Raw genomic sequence first — 25,325 nt, 5'->3', positions numbered from 1 at the left:
CGGCCCGGCCCGGCCCGCTCCACCCAGAAGCGCCACTGCCCGCCTCCCCTCGCCTCCCCGGGCGCCGCCGGGAGGCGGGAAGTGCTGGCGCTCCCTTGCGCGGCGGGCTGGGGGCGGGGCTGGGCTGGGCTGGGCCGGGCCCGGCCCAGCCCGGCCCGGCCCGGCCCGCCCCACCCCGCCCCGCCCCGGCCGCCGCGCCGCCTTGTCCTTTGCCCGGCCCCCGCGCTCGGCCAATCGGGCGGCGCCCTGTTGGCTGTGCCCGGCGTCCCGCAGCACGGGCCAAGATGGCGGCGCGCGCGCAGTGGGGCGGCTTGGCGGCGGCCCTCCTCGCCGGTGCCCTGTTCGCCTTTGGCCGCCTGCCGTTCGCCCTCGGGCAGGCGGCGGCGGCGGGAGGCTCGGCGGCGGCGGCGGCGGCGGCGGCAGCAGCTGCTCTGCCGCACCGCCGCTTTGAGTATAAGTACAGCTTCAAGGGGCCGCACCTGGTGCAGGCGGATGGGACGGTGCCGTTCTGGGTGCACACGGGCAGTAAGTGCCGGGCGGGGGGCGGCGGCGTGTGAGCGGGGCCGGCTGGGCCGCGCAGTGTTCCTGCCGTGCGGGCAGCTGTGGCCGGCCCCGCGGGGGGGCATGTAATGCCCGTTACTTGAGGAAAAAGGTGCGGGAAGGAGCCGCCACAGGCCGTAGCCGTGGCGCTGAGGGGCACGGCGAAGATGGCGGGGCCGGTCAGCCTTGGTTGGGTTCCGGGGGCCGCCAAGGCATCGGGTGAAAGCGGCGGGCGCCCTCGTGTCCTGCAGCTGCCGAAAGGGATGAGAGCCGCGCTCGCCCCCCGCGCCTTCTGTCTCCCCCGGCAGAGCCGTGCCGCGGGCGGGGGCGGACCGAGCGCGCCGTTACGCTCGAGCGCCGGCCGTGCCCCCCGCGCGCCCCCCCCCCCCCCCCCCCCCGGGCCTTGTCCTGCGGGTTTCCACGTAGCTCCGGAGGAACAGAGATGCTGTGACAGCCGTAAAATGTCTGCCAGCCCTCCCCCTGTTTCTTTGACACGCGAAGTTACCTGTGACCTTTCTTCCGATGGGGTGGCTCCATTGCTGTGAGGAGTTGACTCGAGACGGTGTGAAGCTCTTCTTTGTGAAGTGATGATGTGTCACTTGGTCAAAATGAAAGTCGGCCTCAGCCCTCAGTGGTGTACCTGAGACAAGCCGCTGATACTTCTGTATGGCTAGAAATCCTGTTGAATTTCGTAATATAAAAGCTTGAAATGGAAATTGTGCCTTGGCAAATACGACTTTACCGAACGTAGTTTATGCAGTTTATATCTCCTTTGCAGTATGGGTTAAGAATTTGATAGTACTCCAAAAGGCATCTGGTCTTCTGTAAGTTGCCCCCCTTGTAAAATGTATTGATATTTGCTGTACATAAGGTTCTACCTTAGCATAGTTTCTCTGGAGTAACTTCTTCTGTGTTTTTATTGCTTGGCAGGCTTTAATTTAGTTTATATTGGTTAATGCATGAGTGTTAATTTTTGACTCTTATTTGACATTATGCTACAAGTGACATGAAGGGAACTGTCTATAGATGAGCTTCTTTTCCGCTTTTTTAAGCAGATAATCACAGAAATAAATGTTATTTAATACAAGTGAATGAATCTAGTTCTAGATGTATGCCTATTATTCTTTTAAACAGAAAATTAGAACGTCTGTTTTTAAAAAGCAAAACAGAAAACTGTGATTTGTAAAAAGTCTCATGTGGGATACAGCAGAAAGCTAAATCTATTTTTTTAAAAATTAATTTAATATATATCTTAACAGCAAGACCGATGTTCTATTTAAGTTGTACGTTGTGGTCCCAAGTGGAAGGTGATTAAATCTTCTGTAAAGCAGTAATAATCAAGGTGTTGAAAGTAAAGGTGTGGGGGTTTGAGGTTTTTTTTGTCTCTCAAGTGGTTGAGTACTCCACTAAAAAGTTATTTTGAAAACTGTGCTCTAGTTGAGGAGGCCAGAAAATGTTGTGAGTTTAGAAGATTTGTTAATTGGCTGGTTAAGCGCTTGCCATACTGTCATATATTTGGTGTTGGTTCCTTTCCTTTCTAGATGCCATACCAAGTGCAGATCAGATTCGTATAACAACGTCTTTGAAAAGCCAAAGAGGGTCAGTGTGGACAAAAACCAAGTCAATATTTGAATACTGGGAAGTCGAAGTGACCTTTCGAGTTACAGGAAGAGGCCGCATTGGAGCTGATGGACTGGTATTCAGAACTTGATCTAACTCAAAAGAAGTAGATGTGCTTTAAAAACTGAATCTTGACTTATGACTCTTACTTGCTTTCTGTAATAGGCAGTCTGGTTTACAGAAGAGCAAGGCTTGGAAGGTCCTGTTTTCGGGGCAGCTGATAAGTGGAATGGTGTTGGAATTTTCTTTGATTCCTTTGACAATGATGGAAAGGTTAGTCAGAAGCAAACTCTTCTAGCAAAGATTATAAATTAATTTCCTGCCTGTTTTGTACACATAACTTTGTAGAAAAAAATAAGATGTTATTTTCTTGCTCTCCCCCCCCCCTTCGCTTCGAAGGGATAAATTAAAATAGTCAAGTTTCCCTTATAGAATTTTTACTGGACTTTTTCACACTTTTTTTTTTTTTTAAGCTTGAAAGTTGAACGCATAATGAACCTCCACTGAACATTGGTTCATGTGTAAGGTTTGGAGGGAAAATACCATGTACTTATGTACAAGCTGAAATTTGGAATGTCCATGCACAATTTGAAATGTTGATATATCTGAAGACCTGTGCTTTGGAGGAGGCATATTGTACCAAAATATGACACTGTGAAAGCACAAATTTCTATGTCTGTCTTCACAGATGCTCTTTTTCTTGAAACAAATCTGCCTTGAGTACTTCAGCAGCAAAAATTCTGTAGCAGATGGGGGTGACAGTTGCTGTTTTGAAATTCTAGTTTTTCAGTCCAGAATGATCCTGGGAAACTTTAACAGTACATAGTAGGTTTGCTTTGCTTTTTTTGCTTTTCCTGCACTACTTTGGCTTGCTTTTAGATGTTTTAGATATATTTTTGTAGGTGTACAAGCTTTTTTCCTACAGATGGCTTTTGATATACAGCAAACTTCATCATATATAAGTTAAAAGACTGAAGGTGATGTTTATGTTTCTGATCTTCAAAGACAAGACATAGAATTAGTGTTGTTCAACTTATTAAGAATTTTTAAATCCTCCCCCCCGCCTTTTTTTTTTTTTTCTGACTTCTGGCATGAATATGGACACTGTTGTAGTTTAGCTGGCTGAAGATGCCATCTACCAAAAATTGCATGTGGACGACACTGCTAGAATTTGATAGCACTGGGACTCTGATCATGACAAGTTTAGTCAGTGTGGTATGAAACCCTTTTACAGAAATTGATGATGTGTCACTTCTAGTCAAAACAAGAGTCTTCGTCGTGCCTGTATTGGTCTGATGTGTCTTAAATACTGGAGTTTGTAAGACTTTTTTTTTAATGACAACCTGTTACTTTCTTCAGTCCCAGTATGGAGAAATTCTTCTTGTTGCTGTTTCAGTGCGTTCACTGGAAGATGTTTGGTGCTGTAACTGGTCCTTAGCCTAATATGCTAGCATCCAGAAGTAGAATCCATCTAGTACTGCCAACTCATAGCACCCTGCTTATGATGCTGATCTAAAAACTGCAAAGCCTTTTTTCCTCTTCCTTCTAAGGCTGTAGGTTATACTAGAGTTGAATTTTTATTTCTCTGTAGAAGTAGTGACAAGAGCTTTTTAAAAAGAGAAATACAATTTCATAGCTTCGAACACCTGAAATAGTAAAAACCACACTAAATGTCACAAGAGTTTACAGCACATCTTTCCTGTGACCTTTAGAGGCAAAAAATGAGAAGTTATTCCCCACTTTGGATTCTCTACTATCTTTCAAGTTCTTGTATGTGCTTGCATGCAGACATGATCCCCAGCAGAAATTGGACCGCCCATTGACCATTAGCATTGAATACTCTTGTTAGCAGCTGTCTACTATGCTCTAAGTTAGATTAGGCTTGGGTTGCTTTCATGAATGCTTTGAAATGGAACTATTTGTACATGCTTTGTGGAGAATATATGCAAGTACGCTCTGAACTAATTCAATATTATTGTTGTTAAACTGAAATCAACAGCAAGAAGATGCCATTAAAGTATTCCAGTGGTACTGAGCAGATAATACTGATGTCGAAGCAATTAAGCTAACCAAACTCCATTGCTGAGAAGTAGAAACACTGGTGTATTTCTCTATACTGGTGTACTGTTCTGTTGTTGTCACAATCCATGTGATGAAGGAAAAGAAACAGATAGTTTGGTTGTGCTGGTTTTTTTGAAGACAAAGGACCACCCTACCCCACCGCTGTGAATTGAGAAGGATGTTATTTCTTGAATTCTTGAAGTCTGAGTCTTGTTTTCTTTTCTTAAGAGCTGGTGATCTGTCTAGTGGGACAGTATATTCCTTTATGTCGTGGTTTAACCCCAGTAGGCAGCTAAGCACCACACAGCTGCTTGCTCGCTACCCCCTGATGGGATGAGGGAGAAAATCAGAAGGGTAAAAGTGAGAAAACTTGTGGGTTGAGATAAACACAGTTTAATAGGTAAAGCAAAAGCTGTGCACTCAAGCAAAGCAAAACAAGGAATTCATTCACTACTTCCAGTTGTCAGGCAGGTGTTCAGCCGTCTCCAGGACAGCAGGGCTCCATCACGTGTAACAAGTGGGGAAGTTGGGAAGACAAATGCCATAACTCTGAGTGTCCCCTGCTTCCTCCTTCTTCCCCCAGCTTTTATGGCTGAGCGTGATGCCATATGATCTGGGATGTCCCTTGGTCAGTTGGGGTCAGCTGTCCCAGCTGTGTCCCCTCACAACTTCTTGTGCACCCCCAGCCTCCTTGCTGGTGGGGGACTGTGAGAAGCAGAAAAGGCCCTAAGGCTGTGTAAGCAATAACTAAAACATTGCTGTGTTATCAACACTGTTTTCATCATAAATCCAAAACATAGCCCCATACAATCTAGTGTGAAGAAATGTAACTCAATCCCAGCCAAAACCAGCATGCTTTAGGAGATGTTGAATTGAAATGTTGAAGGGGGAAGAGAGGTGAACTCTGAAATCTTCTGCTCTTGTAAAAACTGGAGTTTGCTTCATAAACTCCTGGAGGCAACTGGAATAGCACTGTAAATCTGTTCTGCCATTATCATTTTAGCTTGTTCTCATCGTCTAACAATTTAAATAACTGAGGATGTGTTCAACAGACTTTGTTTAGTCTCTGACAGATAGCTCCTGAGGTTTTTCTAATGACTGTGACAAGGTCAGTAGGATGTCAACGTAGTGTCTGTCTGGATGTTTTTCCCAGTGTTATGTAGCCAAAGTTGGATGTGTTAAGCCATCTATTAGTTTCAAGATCTGTATCTTCACTGCATATAAAAGCCACAAATAGGAGAAATTAATATTTCTGTATTTTTCAAAGTATAGTAATTGGTAGTATATCCAGGGACTTAATTTGTGTTTTTTTTCACCCCTAACTATGCAAAGAATGTAGCAGTCTCTTGAAAAACATGCAGCATGGCACAGTGCTACTCAGTCATTTTGCTTATGTAATCCTCAAGTACAGAAAGAATGAAAACATCTGTGATGTATATGTAGTGTAATGACTTCAGGTGCTTTATCGCAGAAAGTCTGTCAGTGATGTTACTTATATTTCACTTCAAATTAAACTATTTCATTTGTTTGCTATTTCTTTTTCTAGAAAAACAATCCTGGAGTGATTGTTGTAGGCAACAATGGAAAACTTCTGTATGACCATCAGAAGTAAGTTTATTTTCAGTGTTAATGATGAACATTTGCTTTTGAATGATGAAATGTTGCATGAAACTCTTTGAGAAACATTATGAAGGTTTCTTTCATATGAAACTTCATTGTGGCCTTTACATTTGAGTTTTTCTATTTGTTAAAACACTGTTTTGGCAGTAACAGCACAGAAATTGACAACTGATGGATATTTAAATGGCATATGCTCTTTGGGATGAGTGAACTCAGATAAATGGAGGTACAAACTTTTTACCTCTTTGTTGCTTATGGGTATCCTCCACACACAGCTAATAACTGACAGAAGTGACTAACTAACTGAAAGCTAATTGCCTGTTACTAAAATTAATTGGCTTAATTTTGATTTCTGATTGTTTATTGTCAACAGCACAACTGACATCTCTTTGGATTCTCTGAGAAGAGAGATGTCTAGCTTAGTTGGTGCAGTCCAGACTGTAGCTTATTTCCATCTCAGTTCACAGGTGTGGGAATATATCTTAGAAGCAAACAGATTTCCCCGTTACTGCATTCTGTCTATATTGTGTCCTGTGTAAAGCATCTAGTACTGTTGATCCCAGACTTCAGAAAAGCTCAGTGCAGTTGTGGGACAGCTTTTGAAAAACTTGCATATTGAAAAACTTATCATGATGTTGCTTAGTGATACATTGATGCTTTTTTGTCTTAGCTGATAAATCATAAGATATAGTTTTATGCAAGTTGTCTTCTTGCATAGTGATGGTTCAACGCAAGCATTGGCATCCTGTCAGAGGGACTTCCGTAACAAGCCCTATCCTGTTCGAGTAAGGATAACATACTACCAAAAAACATTGACTGTAAGTACTCTGAAATAATGTAATTACTCATGTTTCTCAGCTTTTTAAGCGTGAGATTGTTGCAACTATGTGAAAACCCAAAGACCCCATATTTTAATTCCAATATTCTTGAAAATGTTGAGCTCAGTAGCAGAAGTTGGAAGGAGGTACAGTATGTTCAAATGCTAGACAAGTTCTTGTAGCTGTGTTAGTGCATCTGTAGTTTCCTCAGCTGACTCAGCAGGTACTGCTGATTTTTCTGATGTTACTTAGGAGTTAGTCATGCTGACATACTCCTATGTGCTCAGACCCTTCTGTTGCTGTTGACTTGCCTGTAGAGGTGTCCCAAAGCCAGAATCTGTTCCTCAGCTTCCAAGTGGTTGAGCAGCTCCTTAATTTGAATGGTATTTCTCAGGTTGATCTGAGAGCTGCAGAGGGTTTTGTAGTTGATTTGTAAAAGGTTCTTGAAATGTGACTAAAAAACTGAAGCTCACTCTTTGGCAGTAGATTTAAATTTGTTACTTGAGGCTTCCCACCTCCAAGAAGTAGTAGGGCTTTGAAGATTAAAGAAGGTAGAAAACCACTGGTATAACGGAGTCTTTAAGATTTCTCTAATATTCAGATGATTGTGAATTCCTTTTAGATAAGGAGAAAAAAATACTAATGTGGTGCTGGGTTATGACAGCTATGAAGTGTGTGTTTCTTGGCTTCTGATTTCTGAAAAGGTGCTATTGATAGGTATTAGCCATAAAACGCACAGCTGTCATTTTGTAGTAAAAGTTTCTCTAAAAGTAAACATGAATGCACCTAAAAGAGAGCGGACCTTGTACTGTGTTGTAATGGTAAAAGCTATCTGTTACTCTCGAATGAAAATTAAATTACAGACTCCTAGGCTGCTCTGTTTTTGAATGCAGCTGGTTCCTGATGCCTTATCTAGGAACTCCTCTGGCCCAGATGCTGTTGCTAACTTTAGCAGTCCTGCAAATGTATCCGTAGAGGAAGAGAGAATCTCTGAAGCTTAGAATCAACCTAACAACAGTAAGGGATGACTCTTCTAGATCAGACCAAAAATTTGTGTTGCCCAGAACCTTTTTGGGATGTATACTTTTGATAGACTGGCCTTTAATGATTCCCGAGTCAGGGATTTCTTGAACCAGAGTTGCTATTATTATGCTATGATCAGTTTTAGAATAGAACAGAATAATTCCATTTGGAAGGGACCTACAACGATCTTCTAGTCCAACTGCCTGACCACTTCCAGGCTGACCAAAAGTTAAAACGTACTATTAAGGGCATCGTCCAAATGGCTCTTAAATGCTGACAGGCACGAGGCATCGACCACCTCTCTAGGAAGCCTGTTTCAGTGTTTGACCACCCTTTCTGTAAAGAAATGCTTCCTAATGTCCAGTCTAAACCTCCCCTGGCACAGCTTTGAACCATTCCCATGTGTCCTATCACTGGATCCCAGGGAGAAGAGCTCAGCACCTCCCTCTCCACATGCCCTCCTCAGGAGGCTGTAGAGAGCAATGAGGTCACCCCTCCGCCTCCTTTTCTCCAAACTAGACAAACCCAGAGTCCTCAGCCACTCCTTTACAGGTCATGCCTTCCAGTCTTGTCATCAGCTTTGTTGACCTTCTCTGCATTCAAGTACACATTCAGGTACCTTAACATCCTTTTTAAAACTGTGAGGCCCACAGTACTCAAGGTGAGGCTGCACCAGTGCTGAATACGGTGGGATAAGCCCCTCTCTTGACCAGCTGGTTATACTATGTTTAATGCACCCCAGGATGTGGTTTGCCCTCTTGGCTGCTGGGGCACACTGCTGACTCATGTTGAGCCTACTGTCAACGAGCACCCCCAGATCCCTTTTTGCAGGGCTGCTCCCCAGCTACTCCTCTGCCAATTTATATTGTGTCCGGTGTTACTCTGTCTGAGGTGCAGAATCCAACATTTGTTCTTGGTAAATTTCATGCCATTGATGATTGCCCAATGCTTCAATCTATCTAGATACCTCTGCAAGGCCTCTTGTCCCTTGAGTCAACAGCACTTCCCAGTTTAGTATTGTCAGCAAACTTACTAAGGGTGCATTCAACTCCCGCATCCAGATCATTGATAACAATGTTGGACAGTACTGGCCCTAGAATTGAGCCCCGCTGTTCAGCCAGTTCTTCACCCAGCGCACCATGAACCTGCTCATCTCACAGCTGGACAACTTGTCCAGAAGGATACTGGGAGGGACAGTATCAAAAGCCTTACTGAAATCCAGAACAACTACATCTACCACCTTCCCTTCATCCACTAGCTCGATGACCTTATCATAGGATATCAAATTAATTAGACAGGACTTCCTCTTCGTGAACCCATGTTGACTGTGCCTGATGATTGCTTTGTTCTTTAGATGCCTTTCCATAGCACTCAGTATCATCTTTGCCATAATTTTTCCAGGCACTGAGGTTAGACTAACAGGTCCGTAGTTTCCTGGGTCTTCCCTCACACCCTTCCTGTTCATTGGAATAATGTTGGCTAGTTACCAGTCAGCAGGGACCTCCCCAGACTCCCAAGACCTTTGGTAGATGATTGAGAGGGTCCTGCTGTAACATCCGCTAGCTCCTTCAGTACTCTGGGATGAATCCCATCTGGCCCCATGGACTTAAAAACATTCAGCTGATAAACTGGTCCCTTATAATTTCAGTGTCCACAAATGGAAAGGCACTGCTCATGCAGCCATGGTCCTCAACTCAGAGGACCAGGCAGCCCAAGGTCTTATCAGAATTAGTACAGACTGAGGCACAAAAAGAGTTTAATGCCTCCATCTTTTCTTCATCCCTATTTGTCAGGTGACCATCTTCAACAAGTATTGGTCCAATGTTTTCCTCGGATCTCCTCTTGATATTAACATAATTAAAAATCCTTTCTTGTTGTCTGACGGAACACTGGCCAGTTTCAACCCTGTTGAGCTTTGGTCCTTTGTGTCTTCTCCCTGCATATGCAAACCACAGCTCTGTAATCTTCCTGTGAAGCCTGACCTTGCTTCCAGAGATCATACAATTTCTTTTTCCTCTTGAGTTCCAAGAGGATTCACTGTTCAGCCAAGCTGGTTGTCTGCCCCGCTCACTTCACTTTTGACATGATTGGATTGCCTGCTTCTGTAGAAGGTTCTTAAAAGAAAAACAAACAAAACCCAAACAAAAACAAACAAACAAAAAACCCCCACCTGACAACACTTATGGACCCCTAAGCCCTCAAAAGCAGTTTCTCAGGGGACACTGCTAACTAGCTCCTGGGGTAGCTTAAAGTTTGCTCTGTTGAAATCCAGGGTAGCAACTCTGGTGACCTTTTTTCTCATTATACCAAAAATTCATGATCGCTGTGGCCAAAACAGCCACCTACCATCACACCTCCCACGAGTCCTCCTCTGTTCACAAACAAATCTAGGAGGGCATCTTTCCTAGTTGGCTCACTGAGCACTTGTGATGAGAAGTTATCTTCCTCTTCAGAAGTTTCCCAGACTTGCTTGTCACAGCAGTATGGTATTCCCAGCTGATGCCTGGGAAGTTGAAATCTCCCATAAGGACAAGGACTACTGATCCAGAGATTTCTCCTAATTGCCTATAAAATAACTCATCAGTGCTATCATCCTGGCTGGGTGATCAATAGTGGATGCCCACAACGACATCTGCTTTGTTTTCCATCCTCCTAATCCTCACCCAGAGGCTCCCAACCACGTCACCTCTAAGTGTAGGTAAGGGCTGTACAGTCAAACCTCTCCATTACATACAGTGCAACACCTCCACCTTGCCTGCCCTGCCTATCCATCCTGAACAGCCCATAGCCTTCCATCCCAGCACTCCATTTGTGGGACTCATTTCACCAAGTCTCACTAATACCAACGACGTTGTAGCTCTGGGAACGTAGCAACCCTTCCAGTTTGTCCTGTTTGTTGCTTATACTGCATGTGTTGGTGTACAAGCATTTCAGATGTGCTCCTAAACCCTCAGCGCTCCCTGGAACAGCATAAATGCTCCCACTAGCACCCTCAGGCAGTGCTGTGCTGTCCCTTGGCTTACCTTCACCTCTCCTGATGGTATCGCTTTCCCCCATGTGTTCATTTCCATGCACTAATTTGTCTTGCTGCTTCTTAAAACTGAAATGAATACATTTTATATGTGTCTGAATTCTATGCGGTATTTCCTCGTAGGTGATGAATAGAAAATGTTGAGTTTTGTTCATGCTGAACCTTGAATCAGGCCTTTTTTTCCTTTTCAAAATAGAAAGCTTATGCATTTTCTTTGTAAAAAGTGACTTTCAGAAAAGAAATAGTTTTTGGTTTCTAGTACCAGCTGCTGAATTACCTGATAAGTTGGATTTGTGACCATTACTGTAAACTGACAAAGCAATTAACACAAATAGATTTATGTGGTAAAAATTTTAAGTGTTTATCCTTTTAGGTATTAATTAACAATGGCTTTACTCCGGATAAAGACGACTATGAATTTTGTGCAAAAGTGGAAGATATGGCGTTGCCATCACAAGGATATTTTGGAATATCTGCAGCAACAGGGGGCCTTGCAGGTAGCATATGTTAAAAATTGTGACAAATGGTGTGGGGACTTGCAGGGCTTGCAAGAGAGGGTTTGGTTTTTTTTACTGCTAGTGTAGATCCATTATACCAGTTTTTGACCATGATGATGTAATTAATCCTTTCCATTCCCAAATTACTGATATGCTTAGGCCTTTTCCTGGCTAGGGCAGAAAGTCTTCTGGTTTGCCCTGACAGAGACATTGTGCAGTCTCATTCTCCAATGCATAAACTCTTGCAAGGGCTTCAAGAGGGTGCTGTTGCCTGAAGATCCTTTGCAAGTGCAAGGTTGACTTGGGAAGTACCAGGATTTGTAATGTGTAGTAGTAGCAATTAACAGTGGTTTTTTGTTTTGTTTGTTGAATACAGATGATCATGATGTCCTGTCTTTTCTGACCTTCCAGTTGACTGAGCCTGGGAAGGAAGTAGTAAGCATCTTTATGCATAATTAGTAAAATATGTTATTGTATGTTTTATATGTAGCACCAGGTTATGGCATTTCCTCTGAAGTCATACTTGGCATCCCAGTTTCAGGATTTTGGCATGTAGCTGTGCTGTCATCTGTTTAAGAAAAATGAGACTAATACTGTAATGTTTAATTAACATTTTCAAGACCAGAATTCTTGAAGGAACGCTGAATCAACAAAGATCCTGATGTTAAATCAAAACATGCAGAGAAAGCAAACAAAAAAGTCTGCTTTGTTTGGAAAGTGGACAAATAATCTGTTCTTGCTTTCAACTTCCTGTACCTCTAGAACAGTTCTGTACTGCTAAACAGTATCTATCCTTATAAAACTTGATTTCTTTTTAATCACAGAAAGTATGCATATGTTGGGAAAAAGCTATGGGTCTCCATAGGAATGTCTAGTTTCTCACTTCAACTTAATATATTAATGTACTCCACTAATTGTGTTATGTCCTCAAATCTGAAATCTGAACAGCCTTGCTGGAGTGGTGGAGAATATGAAAAAAATCTCTTCCCTGCCACTCTTCCCTCCCGCCCCACCCCTCCCCCTGCCCCAATAATGTTTTAAAGCCAACACCAGAGGCAGAAATTCCTCAAAAAGATAAAGAGAAGTATCAAGAAGAGTTTGAACACTTTCAACAAGAATTGGATAAAAAGAAAGAAGAATTTCAAAAGGAACATCCTGATGTGCAAGGACAGCCAGGCAAGTTATTTGAGTGATTTTTCAGTTGTCAGGGAAAACATTTGCTTTCCGGGATGTCCAGAACTAGGGCCTGATACTCTGATTGATCTTACTAAGCTCCTACTGATGTTATTTACTTCATTTAAGGATCTTTGGTCTTTTGTTTGTAAAGTGTTTTCTGAAATATAAAGTCCCTTTTGTCATGCCTGGATTGAGAACAAAATAAAGAAACGGAAACATGATGGGAACGATGAGAATCTGTATGGAACAGTAGAAGGGAGAGAAGGTCATGCATCCTTCTGTAAAGTGATAATTAAGGAAGCATGCCCTTTTTGGTTATTTGAAAGGTCATCTTTTTGGTCTGTTCTTGCACGTTCATAACAAACATTTTTATTCCCCCCCACTTCCCCACCCCATCTTGTTTTATGGGTTGTTATTAAAGATGGGCTAGTGGATATGCTGGAACATGTGCTTACTTGGAAAAGTTTTTTAATGCTTGCCTAATATTGGACACTTCAGCACCACAGCCTTAGCTGGCATTCAGTGCTGGTATTCGGGTTGGCTAATAACCAGATTTCCAGCTTGATGTTCTTAAAAACCGTGGCCTTTATTTTTACATTTTAAGCTATTGATAAAAAATTTAAGTTTGGCTGGGTAAGGCAGAATTGCCCTTTCCACTTTTGATACCACACATCGGTAGCTCTCAGCAAGTATTGGTTTAAAGATATTTTGGACTGAGCAGCATTTTTCCACTGGTTTCGAATTATATTTAATTTAGGAAAATTACAATAATGACTGTTGCCCACTTTTTTGAGCGTTTAGCCAAAGTGCTTTGACTTTGATTGTTCTGCTACGGAACATGGTGGGGATTTTGTTTGTTTGCGTGGGTTGGGGGTTTTTTTTGTTTTGTTTTGAAAAAGCTGGGCAAAAAAGAATCTGCTTATTTGAAAATACAGTGGAAGCCAGTCTATTTCTTACTTTTGTGGATTCAGTTAACTGTATTTGCACACATATTGGGAATGTGCTTTAGGCATCTAGACCTGAAATTTCAGGTTGTCATCCTTTTTTGCATAGTGATAAGTTATGACTGTTCTCAAGGTCCTACACCATTTTATCTTCATCTGTGTTTTTGAAATATTGTCCAGCCTTCCATTGGTAAGAAATAATAATCTTTTTTGTCACAGAGTCTTTTGGACTTTCTTCTTTCTGATGATGTTGAAGCTGTAGAGGAACTCACTCAAAATGTGCAGTCACTTCTCTATTTCAAGCTACTTTTTCGAGCTTACTTTTTCTAAAATGTAGCTGTTACTTAATACCTGCAAATCTCTTGTGAAGGATAGTTGGTAATACAGTGCTGGCTCATGTAAAGATAGCTGCCTCCTAATAAGAACATCATCCTCTTTCCATTTTATGTTGCACATTACCCAAGTATTGAAATAGGAACTCTAAGATGGAGTCTGGGTTTGAATGTGTGGTTATCTCTATTCGGTCATTCTGATCCCATTTGGGTATCCTTTGCCATGGCAATGGTGATAAATCAACACCAAATATATCAAATTATGGGAAAAAAGTATATCCACGTGGAAACTTTAAGGGTGCAAGAAAAATGATGCAACGCAACTTATGAGGAATGCATAAATGTAAGAACTACCTGTGCTTTTTTCTTAGCAGCGGAGGATCTTTTTGAAACTGTAAGTGATCGTGAACTGAGGCAAATCTTTGAGGGGCAGAATCGAATTCATCTTGAAATCAAACAGCTTAATAGGCAATTGGACATGATTTTGGATGAGCAGAGGAGATACGTCTCTGCAGTCACAGATGAGATTGCTAAAAGAGGAGCTGGTTTTCCAAGTCAACAAGGACAGGTGAATTAAAAAAAAAAAAACAAAAAAACAACCCAAAAACCTACCCCGTGATTGATGGCTCAGCCTAATTTGAGCAGCATGATCAATTTACTTTTTCCAAGATATGTTGATCTTTTTCTCCCCCCTTACCCCCACCAGGTTTCCCAGCAAGAGATTGAGACAGTTGTGAAAACTCAAGAAGAGGTCATTAGACAAGTAAATGAAATAAGGTAAATGCTTTCTAAATATTAAGGCTGTGTTTTGAATTTTATATTATTTTCCACCTCTTAAATCCTATTTATTATTTCAGTAAGAGAATATTGACAAAAATTTCTCTGTGTCAGTTCCTTAGTGATGACTCTCTGCATACATTTAGTTTCTGTAATAAAGTAAGTTCATGTCCCTGGGGTGGCTAAACACCCTAATTTGCCTCTTTTTTTTATTGCGAGATTCCACTTCAACAGCTAAGTTCAGTCCCTCCAAAAACAATCGATTTCTGCTAATGTGATAACCTGCTACCTCGTGGAAATTTGTTGCTCTGATTTTGGAGTAATGATAACAACATGAGCATAAATGCCTTTAATTTATAGCTAGTGAACCTAAAAAAAAAAGGTGTATTGGTGTATCTTGTCGATACACTTAGTCTACTCCTGATATAATGATTATATGAGTTTATCATTCTATATTATTATTATTAATAAAATCTATAATATTATATTTAGATAATATTATATGAGATGTATTTGAGGTTTTGTTTAGTGTAAACAACCTGTAAAGGTATGTAAGTAATTCTGAGAAGTAGTTCTGTACAAATGAAAATGTCTGTGCGTGTAATAGGAGTTGTTGAGACGTATTGGTTATTCTGATTATTATTTCGGGGGTTTTTTTTAAGTAGTTCACTTCTGTCTTCAATATAGACATATATTTTGGTTTGGGGTTTTTTCCCCTAATTTTGCTATGACAGCTTAAAGCTCATATGTTGATTATTGCTCCATAGTGGTCTGTTAGTGTTACTGATTTGTGTATCATAAAAAGTATTTATAGTTTTATGTCAAGTCTCTCAGAATTTCAGTGTGTACAAGCCTTGGAGAGGCCTCTTTTTTTTTTTTTTTTTTCTTTTTTTTCCCCATTTCCATTGTAGATTAACCTCTTTTTATCAGTAGGAGTAGGGCTAGGCCTTGGGAGACCATTGCTTCTTGATGGCAGTTGAAACAAGGGCCAGATCTGGAAAATATTAATGTCCTCTCTTGGCCTGAACTTTGAAAAATAAGGGGACAAAAAGTCCAGTTTCTACAGTCCTGCACCTATGAAGGAGTAACTCCATCCGTACAGCCAGGGGACTGATAGCTGGAAAGCAGTTTTGCAGAAAAGAACTTGGGAATCCTGGTGAACAGCAAGTTGGACATTGGAAAGCAATGCACCACCTTACAGGAAGGATCACCACCTAAGGGAAAGACCACCACCAGCATCCTAGGCTGTTATGCAGAGCGTTGCCAGTGGGTCGAGGGAGATGATTCTTCCTCTCCAGTCAGCACTGGTCACACCACATCTGGACTCCGATGTCCAGTCCTGGGCACCCCAGTACGAAAAAGACATGGACATACTGGAGGGAGTCAAGTGATGGATCATGAAAATTATTAAAGGGTTGATATAAAGAGAGGCTGAGGGAGCTGGGAGTGCGTAGCCTGGAGAAAAGACTTGGGGGTATCTTATCAATTGGTATAAATACCTGATTTTGGAGGTGATAAGGGCGATTGAGAGCCAGACTCTTCTCGCTGGTATCCAGTGACAGAATGAAAGGCAATGGGCACAAACTGAAATACAGGACATTTTATGTAGACATAAGAAACTTGCGAGGGTAGTTGAACACTGGAATAGGTTGGTTGCCTGGGAAGGTTTTGCAGTCTTCACCCTCGGAGACACTGGAAACCCAACTGTGACTAAAAATTCCTTGGTTTGTTAGGTGTTAAGGCATTGTCATACAGTACTTCAGGGGAGAAAAAAAAAAAAGAAAGGAAAAAAAAAAGCAGTGTAATATTAAATTACTGTCACTTACATTGCACAGTGAAGACACAAATGTGTTGTGTTTCTTTTGTGTGCCAATGTATTGCGTAGACTGTTTTAGTAATCTTGTCCCCATTTCTTGTAGGTTAGAGGAAAATGGGGGGTGTGTTTTGGTTGGTTGGTTGGTTGCTTGCTTTGGTCTTTTGTCAGAGGGCTTTCTGCCAGTGAAATTCTTCAGGAAACTTACGTATCTGTAGGGATACTTGCAAGTTCCCAAGTGATTAATAATTTTGCTTTTTAAGATGCAGTTTTTAAAATCAATTGAGTGGTATGCTGTACCTTTTCAAACTGTGTTACCAAATGAAGTAAAAATCTTATCTTGAAGGTGCTATACTGCTAAAATGGATTTGTGAAAATTCCTATGTTTGATAGGGATGTCTGTGTACTGCTTCTAAGATGTTTTACAGTTGCTGTCTTTAGCAGGAATGGCTTTAAGTTGGTTTAACCCTTCATTTATAGTAGTTAAAACATTCCTTACCTTGGGCTTAAAAAAAAGGAGAAAAACAATTCCTACAGTTGTGGTTTTTTTCCTGTATTAGTTAAAGGGCAGCTCTTGTGATTTATCTAAGTAGGTCAGTTTTTGTAGAATGAAGATTAGAGTGCTTCCATTTTTGCACTTGTTCTTCCACGAAAGCTTTTATGTTAATATTCTTGACAAATCTTTATACCTTGCAAGCAAATTAGATTTTCTTGTTAACATTGGCAGCCTGCCCTTTTAGTGACTACTTATTAGGTATGAGTTTGCGTAACATCATCTTAATATTTTTCTTAGATTAAAGGAATGTTTTATTTATAGATAGAAATGAACAGCCCGCTGTTGCATTGCTGGTCATCCCAGAGGAAAAGGACTTACTGTCTAAGTAATTTTCATGTCAAGATTTGTGGATTTCTTAATCATCTGATTACAGAAGAATCTTGCATGTTCATACAATAGAAACTGTCAGCATGGTATTGTTCATGCAAAAGTAAATGTAAATTAAATTTGATACAGACCATGTCTATTTAGGGAAGTTACTTTGCTTTTAACGAACAGTGGATCAGTCTGGGGGGAGGTGGGTGTGCAGTGGTCATGATGGTGGTTGCATGGGTTTGCGTGGGTTAAGAAAAAAAGTCTTCCAGTGAAAATCTTCTAAAATAGGTTATTATAACACTAATTCAAAGTACAGGTAAATATTAATGAATTTACTTTAAATAATCTATACAATGACAATCCAAAAATATGAAATAATTTCTGGATAATGTATATGCTAATTTAAGTTAGGACAGATGAGGATTTTTTTTGCATTCGTTTTGTGCGTATAAGTTCCAAACCAGAAATGTAGAATGAGAGAAGGCGAGAGCTGCTTTGATTAGTTTTGTTTGCAGTGGCTTACGGAAGCAAACAGCTGGTTTTTGGTAACTCCTTTTGATACCTTTGCAACATTAAAAATGATCTTATTGAGGTAAACGTTGAGAGTTTTGCAGAAATCCATGGCTAACTCCATCTGGCCTAAAATGCAGAACGTTATCTGGAATAACTGGAAATGTAACTGTGGAAAGTGATTGATCTTCTAATATGTGCTGGAAGTGTGATTGAGCTTTTACAAAGGTGACAGGAAAGGGTGAGTTCTTGGATCTTTTTGTTACTGAAAATGAAAAGAATTTTTTTCAGTTATGTGGGAAGTATGCAGAATACTGGTAGTTTAGTATGTTAGGTTGATTTGTGTGTTGAAGTGATATTTTTAAGAAAAACAGGTTGTCTTCAGTTTGAAGAAAAGTATATTGTTAATCCAGCATTACTAAATGCCTCTTTGTTGAAGTGGTGCTTCTGCAACTTGATATAATTGTGTAGATTAATTTAGTGTGTGGGTTTGACTTAGTATGCTGCTGCTTCAAGTAGTTTAAACATGCTGCATTGTTCTTATAATGGAGCGAAAGCTGCTATAATGTTAATATAGCCTATCTATGCTTGCAATTTTTACTTCTGGGAAGTTGTCATAGTGCCTTTGAATAGATATGTACCTTACTAGTTTTCTCTTTTCTCCTGTCTTTTAGTTCTGTGTTTTTTGAATTTTAATGGCATGAAGAACAACTGATGCAAAGCTAAAAGAGGGACAACCTCTTTATGAAGATTATTTGTAAACATTTAAGTTTTGATGCATAACTTGCCGTTTCACAATGAATATGAGCCATTTAAAAATCAGTAATAAAATTTTGTATAACACTTACAAATATGATTATATGTCATTGTTGTTGCCAGTTTACTCAATGAATAGTATTCAAGCCAGGTTGGGTTTTTGTTGGTTTTTTTCTTTTATGTGAAAGTTAAAATTGAAAGTGTTCAAGGCCAGGTTGGAGGGGGCTTTGGGCAGCCTGATCTAGTAAAAGACATCCCTGCCCACAGCAGGGGCGTTGGACCAGATGATCTTTAAAGGTCCCTTCCAACCGAAACCATTCTATGATACTACGATAAATTGCTGACCACTGTACAAAGAGTTAGGACTGCACCTTGAAGGCATCAAAGTAAGCTCTCATCTGAACAAAATGTAAAGTTTTAAGTAAATTAAAAGGAAATCCAAAGACATACATTTTGATTGTTTATTTTGTTAATAATGAAGAGATTAACATTCACATGATAAATATTTTAGCTGTAGAATAATCCTCTTTGCAACTGAAAAGAAAAATCACAGTAGGGGAAAATTATATAAACATATTGATTAGAGATTAAAGTTTTTTTTCTCTCATTGACTAGTTTAACTCAAGCAAAATTAGTTATGGAACCTCAACTTTTTACAGATTTAATTTGATTTGTTGTAGAAGCAAAACGAGTTCACATGAAGACAATATTAAGTATTATGACAACGCATATGGGAAATGAGTTTCTCGTATAAATGATAATCATGAAACAAGGATGTATCTAAATCTTTTCTTATCCCTAAAGCCTCTTCTTTGTTTTTATTTCTTACATGACTGCTTTTATTTATTTATTTTTCAAACAGCTTTTGGTTTTCTTCAAAGATTGCATTAAACTCTGCTTATCCTAAAGCCTTGGCAAGAGCCTCAGATAAAACACTTGTTTCAGACTTCATCAGTCAGGCAAAGCAGATGTCCAACAATAGAATATTTGCCAGATCTTGTTTTCAGCGTGGCTTTGGGAGATGGTACACTGTACAAATTGCAACTGTCTGTGGAATTAAATATTTTTTTAAAAAAATAATAGTTTGATTAAGGATTTATTTCTTGATAGGTATTCTTGGAAGCTAGAAAATGTGTTTTCTGCCTTTTGTGGCAACTATGTATTTCAGACTAATTTTAATGGACTAACAGGTGTCCAGAACAACTGCTGTTTATAGGAAAGCTGTTCTGTGCTGAAAGATGTTTTGTTGTTTGTCTTGTTTCAGAAATTCCATGGCTGATACTCTGAGGCTGATCAGTGGAGCCCAACATCCTGGCTCTGCTGCAGGAGTCTATGAAACAACTCAGCACTTCAATGACATCAAAGAACACCTTCATGTAGTAAAGAGGGACATTGAGCATTTAGTACAACGAAATATGGTAATTTATGTGCTGGTAGAGTAAAGCATGACTGTAATACTTCTTTATTTGGCTGTTAGTGAAAAGCTAGGATGAGCCAGCATGCAATTTACGGAGCAATTAATCCTTCATTAAGCTGCTTCACTAAAACTGCACTGCCTTGACCTAACTGCATGATCTGTGTCTTGATGAGAAGTTTTGCACAAAGAGCATGATTTTTACTCTAATTTCCTGTGGAAACAAGGTCAAGCAATTAGGTTTTCTGGGTGCTTTTTTTTGTGTTTGTCCCCCTACTTAACAGCTCTGTACAGAGGAGATTTTCTATTGCTTCTGGACAGAAGGGAGAGCTTTAATCAGGGGAAACTCAGGCAGGCTCTGCTTAAGGTCTGCAAGTGTGAAAGATGACTGCATTCGCATTCAGGAGCACCTTAGTCTAGCCTAGGTAGCAATTAGGCTGAATTAGTTTATGATCCTCTCGAAAGTTCTTGATTTCTGGGTTAATTTATCAAAGACTTATTTTTTCCCCTATAACCCTCAAATTAACATCAGTCGGTTTATCTGAGAAACATAAACATGAAAGGGGAAAGTGAGACAGAGAGTAAGGTTATGATTTTTCAGAGTAGCATCATTTCTGTCTGTTTTCTGCTTGTGTTCTGATTTTTAGGTTGTGTTGCAAAGACCTTGTTTTGTTTCTTACAGATAACGGTCTTTTGATGGCATGTCTTGTTTGCTCTTTCCTCAAATATTATTTTTCTTGTTTTTTAGCCATCTAGTGAGAAATCAAAGTGTCCGGATTTGCCACCGTTTCCATCATGCTTATCTACAATGCACTTCTTCATATTTGTAGTGGTGCAAACAGTGTTATTCATTGGTTATATCATGTATAGGTAAGTATGTTTTTGTTTAAAGACAGCAGGGCAAATGATTTTATAACTTCTGACTGGAAATGCAATTGCAATGGTATGATTATGTTAATCTTCTTTAAAACAAGCAATCATTCACATTGGAAGAGACCTTGGGAGGTCTCTAGTTTAACCTTCTGCTCAAAGCAGGGTCAACACTGAATTCAGACCAGGTTGCTTAGACTGGTCAGGTCTTTAAAAACCTCCAGGAATGGAAAATTTACCACTGTTACAGACCCCATTGGAAATGTTTAATTATCATAATGAAGTTTGTTGTATTCTCCCCCAACACCTATGGTATATCTAGTGGGAGCCTGCCCTGTTTCAATTTGACTGTTGTGTCTCTTTCTTATAATGTGCATCTAATGTACATCTCTGTAAAGAAACTGCCCCTGTCTCCTCAATAACATCTTGTGGGTATTAGAAAGCTGCTGTTAGACCCCTCGAAGCCTTTGTCAGTCCAGGATGAACAAGCCCAGTTCCCTCCCTCTCTTCTCGAGGCATGTGCTTCAGCTCTTGACCACCATCCTTGTGGTCCTCTGCCAGACTTACCGAAGTTTATTAATATCTTAAGAAAATCTGACGTGATTTGATTTTTTTCTTTTTTGCTATGTGTACCTAGAAGCTACTTATCCCATCTTACAAATTCCTCAGTGAACTTTTTTTACATTACATATCCCTTCATCCCTCTCCTACATATGATACTGATAGTGTATGGACTTCCCCCCCCCCCCAAACTAATTGGGATGTTTTCTCTGTTCTCTTCCTCCTCCTTGTAATGTCATAATGTGCAAATTGAATTTGCATTGATGGAAGGGAAAACCTATTGAGAGTAAGGACTGACTTGCTTGGTAGTCTTCCATACTGCTTCTCACACACACTAATCAGGATAAGGAGTAGGGACCAAAATAGCTGCATTGCCCTTCAGAGAGAAAATGCTGTTTGCTACCGCTACGGAAGGATAACTACTATTAATGTAAGACCAATGCTGCCGATAGCACTAACTTTTATTGTGTGTCCACTTCTCTACAAAGCGGAGAGTGTGCATTTCTTATGTATGTCATGTTACGCCTTCAACTGGAAAGATGGCTTACAAGACAAATGAGGAGTGTCATGTTCCTCTTCATGCCCTTGTAATTCTACTGTATGTGTGTGTGGTTGATCCACAGCATCTGTATCCACTAAGAAAATAAGTATGTTCTGTGCCAGAGGGAGAAGGAAATCCCATTTCAAGTAAATTCTTTCACTGCTTAGTTGCATGTGTTTCCTTTTCTGTGATGATCTTTAGGCCAATCAGATACTGAGAAGCTTTAGAAAACTTTAGTTAAAGTATTTTAAAAATCAGTTCATATGTTCTTTCACAGTTTCTGGCTTCTGTCCAGAATGTTTTGTTTCCTTCTGTGTCTGACACAAAATTGGAACTATAGTGATGCTACTAATGTCTTTGTAAGTAGAAAAAATAATATCCTACTTCTGTGATATGACTTACATTTGATTTCCCTAAGTCTCTCTTGACAAGAAATGGAATCTTTTAATCCCCAAATAAATGAAATACTTATTCATTTAAACTGGTTAGCTATTTTTATACTATAAGTACTTAATGAATTCTCTTCTGCTTTTTCTTTCAGGAGTCAACAAGAAGCAGCAGCCAAAAAGTTCTTTTGATGACCTGTTCCTTTTGTGTGTACATAACAGCAGTATGTATGCACAGAAAATTATACACTTCTGTAAATGAGGGAAATCTTAGTGTTTGATATACTACAATATTGTAAATTATTGAATTTTGTTAAACAAAATGAGTTCTCATTTAAGCTGTTAATGCTAAAGTTAAAAACAGACTGGGGAGCAGTGGAGCAAATGCTAGATAGGGGAAGACTGCTGACCCTATCTAGGTCTGTGTTTTCAGCCAACTTTCTCATAAATACTGGAAGGCAAATGCTGTATTCCTCTTCTTTTGTTAAGATTCCAGAGGAGGGAAATGAAACACCCAGGTTTGGTGGTTGTTCATAATGAGAATTGCAGATGGATGATTTGTGCAGAAAGCTTACCACTAAGTGTCCTGACATATCAGTTTAAAAAAAACCACAAAGGCAAACAAACAAAAGAACCCCCCCCCCCCCCCAAAACAAACCCCAAACAACCATTGTTCTCTGTATTGGGGGGGGGGGGGTGTTGGGTGTAAAAATTTGTTATAAGCATTTAATTTGTTTACCACTTGGATTCAACAGTTCAACTCTTCGTGAAACACAGGTTTAAACACTTTTTAATATGTGGATGCAAAGGCAGGCCTTTAACAGTCTTACTGTTGATACCTGATATAGAAAACAAGCTATACAGAACAAGCAAATAAAGGCTTATCTCCTTATTTTGGGTTTTGGTTTTAGGCAGCGAGAGAAAACATGATAAAGTAGTTTCTTCAAGTATATTGTGGGACTGATTTCTTTTTTTGTAATTTCAAGTCTGCCTGTAATTTTGTTTGGAGATTTGTGGACTTTTTCAGCAAAGATATCATTGCTTTATACGTCTTCAGATCTGATTTTATTAAGGATATGTTTAGTGTATGAGTATGTCTTTACTTTTATAAAGCTGTCTTGTGTCTTTCATGTATCAAATACAGATGCTTTGATTTAAATCTTGACATGGCAAGTATTCTAAACTGCAGGTATTTAGCATTAACCCATTTCTTCACAAGCTGTTGCTTCAGACATGTTTGTTAATCCAGCAGCTATTGTAGAACCAGTATTGTGTGTCAATTCCTGCTTTTAATATCACAAGTGTAAGACTGAACGTGTGTTTTCGATACTGCTTATCAGGTAACATTTGCTTCAGGAAAGAAACGAAGCAGATAGCCCAAATTAGGAATGTGAAATGAATTCATTTTGCCTTGTTTACATATCTGTGGTAACTTTGTCCTTGAGTTGTTTGTGTGTAGAGTTAGAATAGGGGGGGTTGGGTTTTTTTAAATTCTATAAAATACACAAATGCATCAGGATGTTTCACTTTTAATTACTAATCTGTTTGTCTGAATCTGCAAAAAGTATCTGGAATCTAGCATACTACTACTGCATTCCTACAATCTACTCCCTTGGAGTGCAACACATGCTGCCAAATTCGCTGTAGTGAAGAACACTTCAGTATTGTGCCTGTCAGTTTGGAGAAATGATAAATCTATGCAATATATTTTGTTACTTAATTTACAGTGTCCAAAAAGTGGACGTCTGTGCTATACCAATAGAACGATACTACCTACACACCTATTTATGTAGTTACAGTATGTAGTATACTGTAAGTGGTATAGCTTTATAGATTCATTTCTAAATTTGAGATTTTGCTGTACTGATTGGTGAAACTACTGCCTCAAGCTAATCTTGCTGGATAAATAGGTTAAAGTAATGAAAAAAACTTTTCAGATAAGCCAGAATAACACAGGAATTTATCCATTCTCTTCTGTCGACACCAGCAAATATTTACAGGTGCCTTGAGTCTAAGCTACTACAACCCTGACTCTTCTAACTAAACTTAATACATTTTCTTAAATTGTTCTGAAATTGTACAGTGTTGTTCCTTTCAATTGCAAGCCTTCCTGCATCATTGCAACACCTAAACAGAACTCCCTCTCCCACAGCAGGCTTTGCAAAACCCTTTATACAGAAAGGCTAGCAATTGTATTTTGATAAGTAGGTGCATGTATCTGGCATAATGAGGAACAGCTCTAATGTATCAATTGGAGGAAGTCTGTATTTTTTGTTACTGTGAATTTATCCAACCATAACTTTTGTTTTAAAGCTGGAGCAGTCTATACTTCTGTGTCTTTTGTTAGAAAGAGAAGGCTGGGGATGGTGTTGAGGGGAAAACTTGAACCTACAATTGTATCTTCAGTATGAGGCTCAGTTTGTGTATTTTATGCTGCTAATAGATCTGACATATCTCCCACGTGCAACTAGGAAACTTTTGTATTAGGGAGCAGAAGGTCTAAAGTGTAACATCCAAAAAGTGATAACTGCTTCATGCTTCATTTCACAGTCATCTCTCCTTGGAACTTCCATAATTGCCTCATCACTCACTGGATCAAAGGAAAGCTCCCAGTTGCCCAGCTCAAATTTTGTCGTGTGTGTTCTTGAAATGATAGCAACAAATTTGGACTTTAAGAATATTTGTCAGTCAATGTAACCTCCTGTTATGGCTGGCTACTAGAAGCTTCTTTCAGCACTTATAGTGTGTTTGATTTTTACCAAGTAAGCTTTTGGGACTAGGAGGAGAAGACACCTTGGAATCCAGTTTGACAATATGGGGGAGAACAAGTCTAATACTTGTATTTGAAGTGTGGATGATAAGTAGCATATATTTGGCAGTGACAAGAGAATCTCATTGTACTGGTCAGGGTATATTAAATACATGGCCACTCCTGAACCTTTCAAAAGTAAAATTCACAATATGGTTTGTAAATTACCTAACTTCTTGTTGGAAGAAAATTTGTCATTTATCAATGCATCAATTACTGTAACATCGAACACTGTCTACTGGGGTTTTCTTAAATTCAAACAGCTGACATTTTCATGTTTGTTTCTGACTAATGTAAATTGACACTTGGAGTTTGGAGATAACCTTATTTGAATAAAGATGCATATTTTTAGTAA

The 25,325-nt window shown here is 39.8% G+C and overlaps 1 protein-coding gene across 4 annotated transcripts; it reads left to right on the top strand.

The window, feature by feature from the left end:
- Nucleotides 1-245: 245 nt before the first annotated feature.
- Nucleotides 246-25,325, top strand: LMAN1 (lectin, mannose binding 1). Of its 4 annotated transcripts, XM_052778921.1 has the most exons (14): nt 248-525; nt 2,082-2,236; nt 2,326-2,433; nt 5,768-5,829; nt 6,560-6,659; nt 11,087-11,210; nt 11,587-11,645; nt 12,254-12,386; nt 14,034-14,230; nt 14,369-14,439; nt 19,654-19,807; nt 20,552-20,673; nt 22,317-22,385; nt 24,712-25,325. In XM_052778921.1, the coding sequence occupies exons 1-13, from the start codon at nt 285-287 to the stop codon at nt 22,351-22,353; spliced, it is 1,563 nt and encodes a 520-aa protein (XP_052634881.1). In that variant the 5' UTR covers nt 248-284; the 3' UTR covers nt 22,354-22,385; nt 24,712-25,325. The 4 variants fall into 4 exon arrangements, with proteins under 4 accessions (XP_052634883.1, XP_052634881.1, XP_052634882.1 ...); XM_052778922.1 differs by lacking the exon at nt 24,712-25,325 and having other exon boundaries at nt 14,037-14,230; nt 22,317-22,802; XM_052778920.1 differs by lacking the exon at nt 24,712-25,325 and having other exon boundaries at nt 22,317-22,802.

Source organism: Harpia harpyja, chromosome Z, assembly GCF_026419915.1.
Source record: "Harpia harpyja isolate bHarHar1 chromosome Z, bHarHar1 primary haplotype, whole genome shotgun sequence".
Classification (NCBI taxonomy): Eukaryota; Metazoa; Chordata; class Aves; order Accipitriformes; family Accipitridae; genus Harpia; species Harpia harpyja.
This window is presented reverse-complemented; position numbering and strand designations above follow the sequence as displayed.

Bases quoted from the DNA above. Each gene is read 5' to 3' on its own strand.
- LMAN1 (XM_052778921.1), top strand. From the start codon at position 285: ATGGCGGCGCGCGCGCAGTGGGGCGGCTTGGCGGCGGCCCTCCTCGCC. The intron at 2,237-2,325 runs GTATTCAGAACT...TTTCTGTAATAG, and splicing joins GCATTGGAGCTGATGGACTG to GCAGTCTGGTTTACAGAAGA. The intron at 6,660-11,086 runs GTAAGTACTCTG...TTATCCTTTTAG, and splicing joins ACTACCAAAAAACATTGACT to GTATTAATTAACAATGGCTT.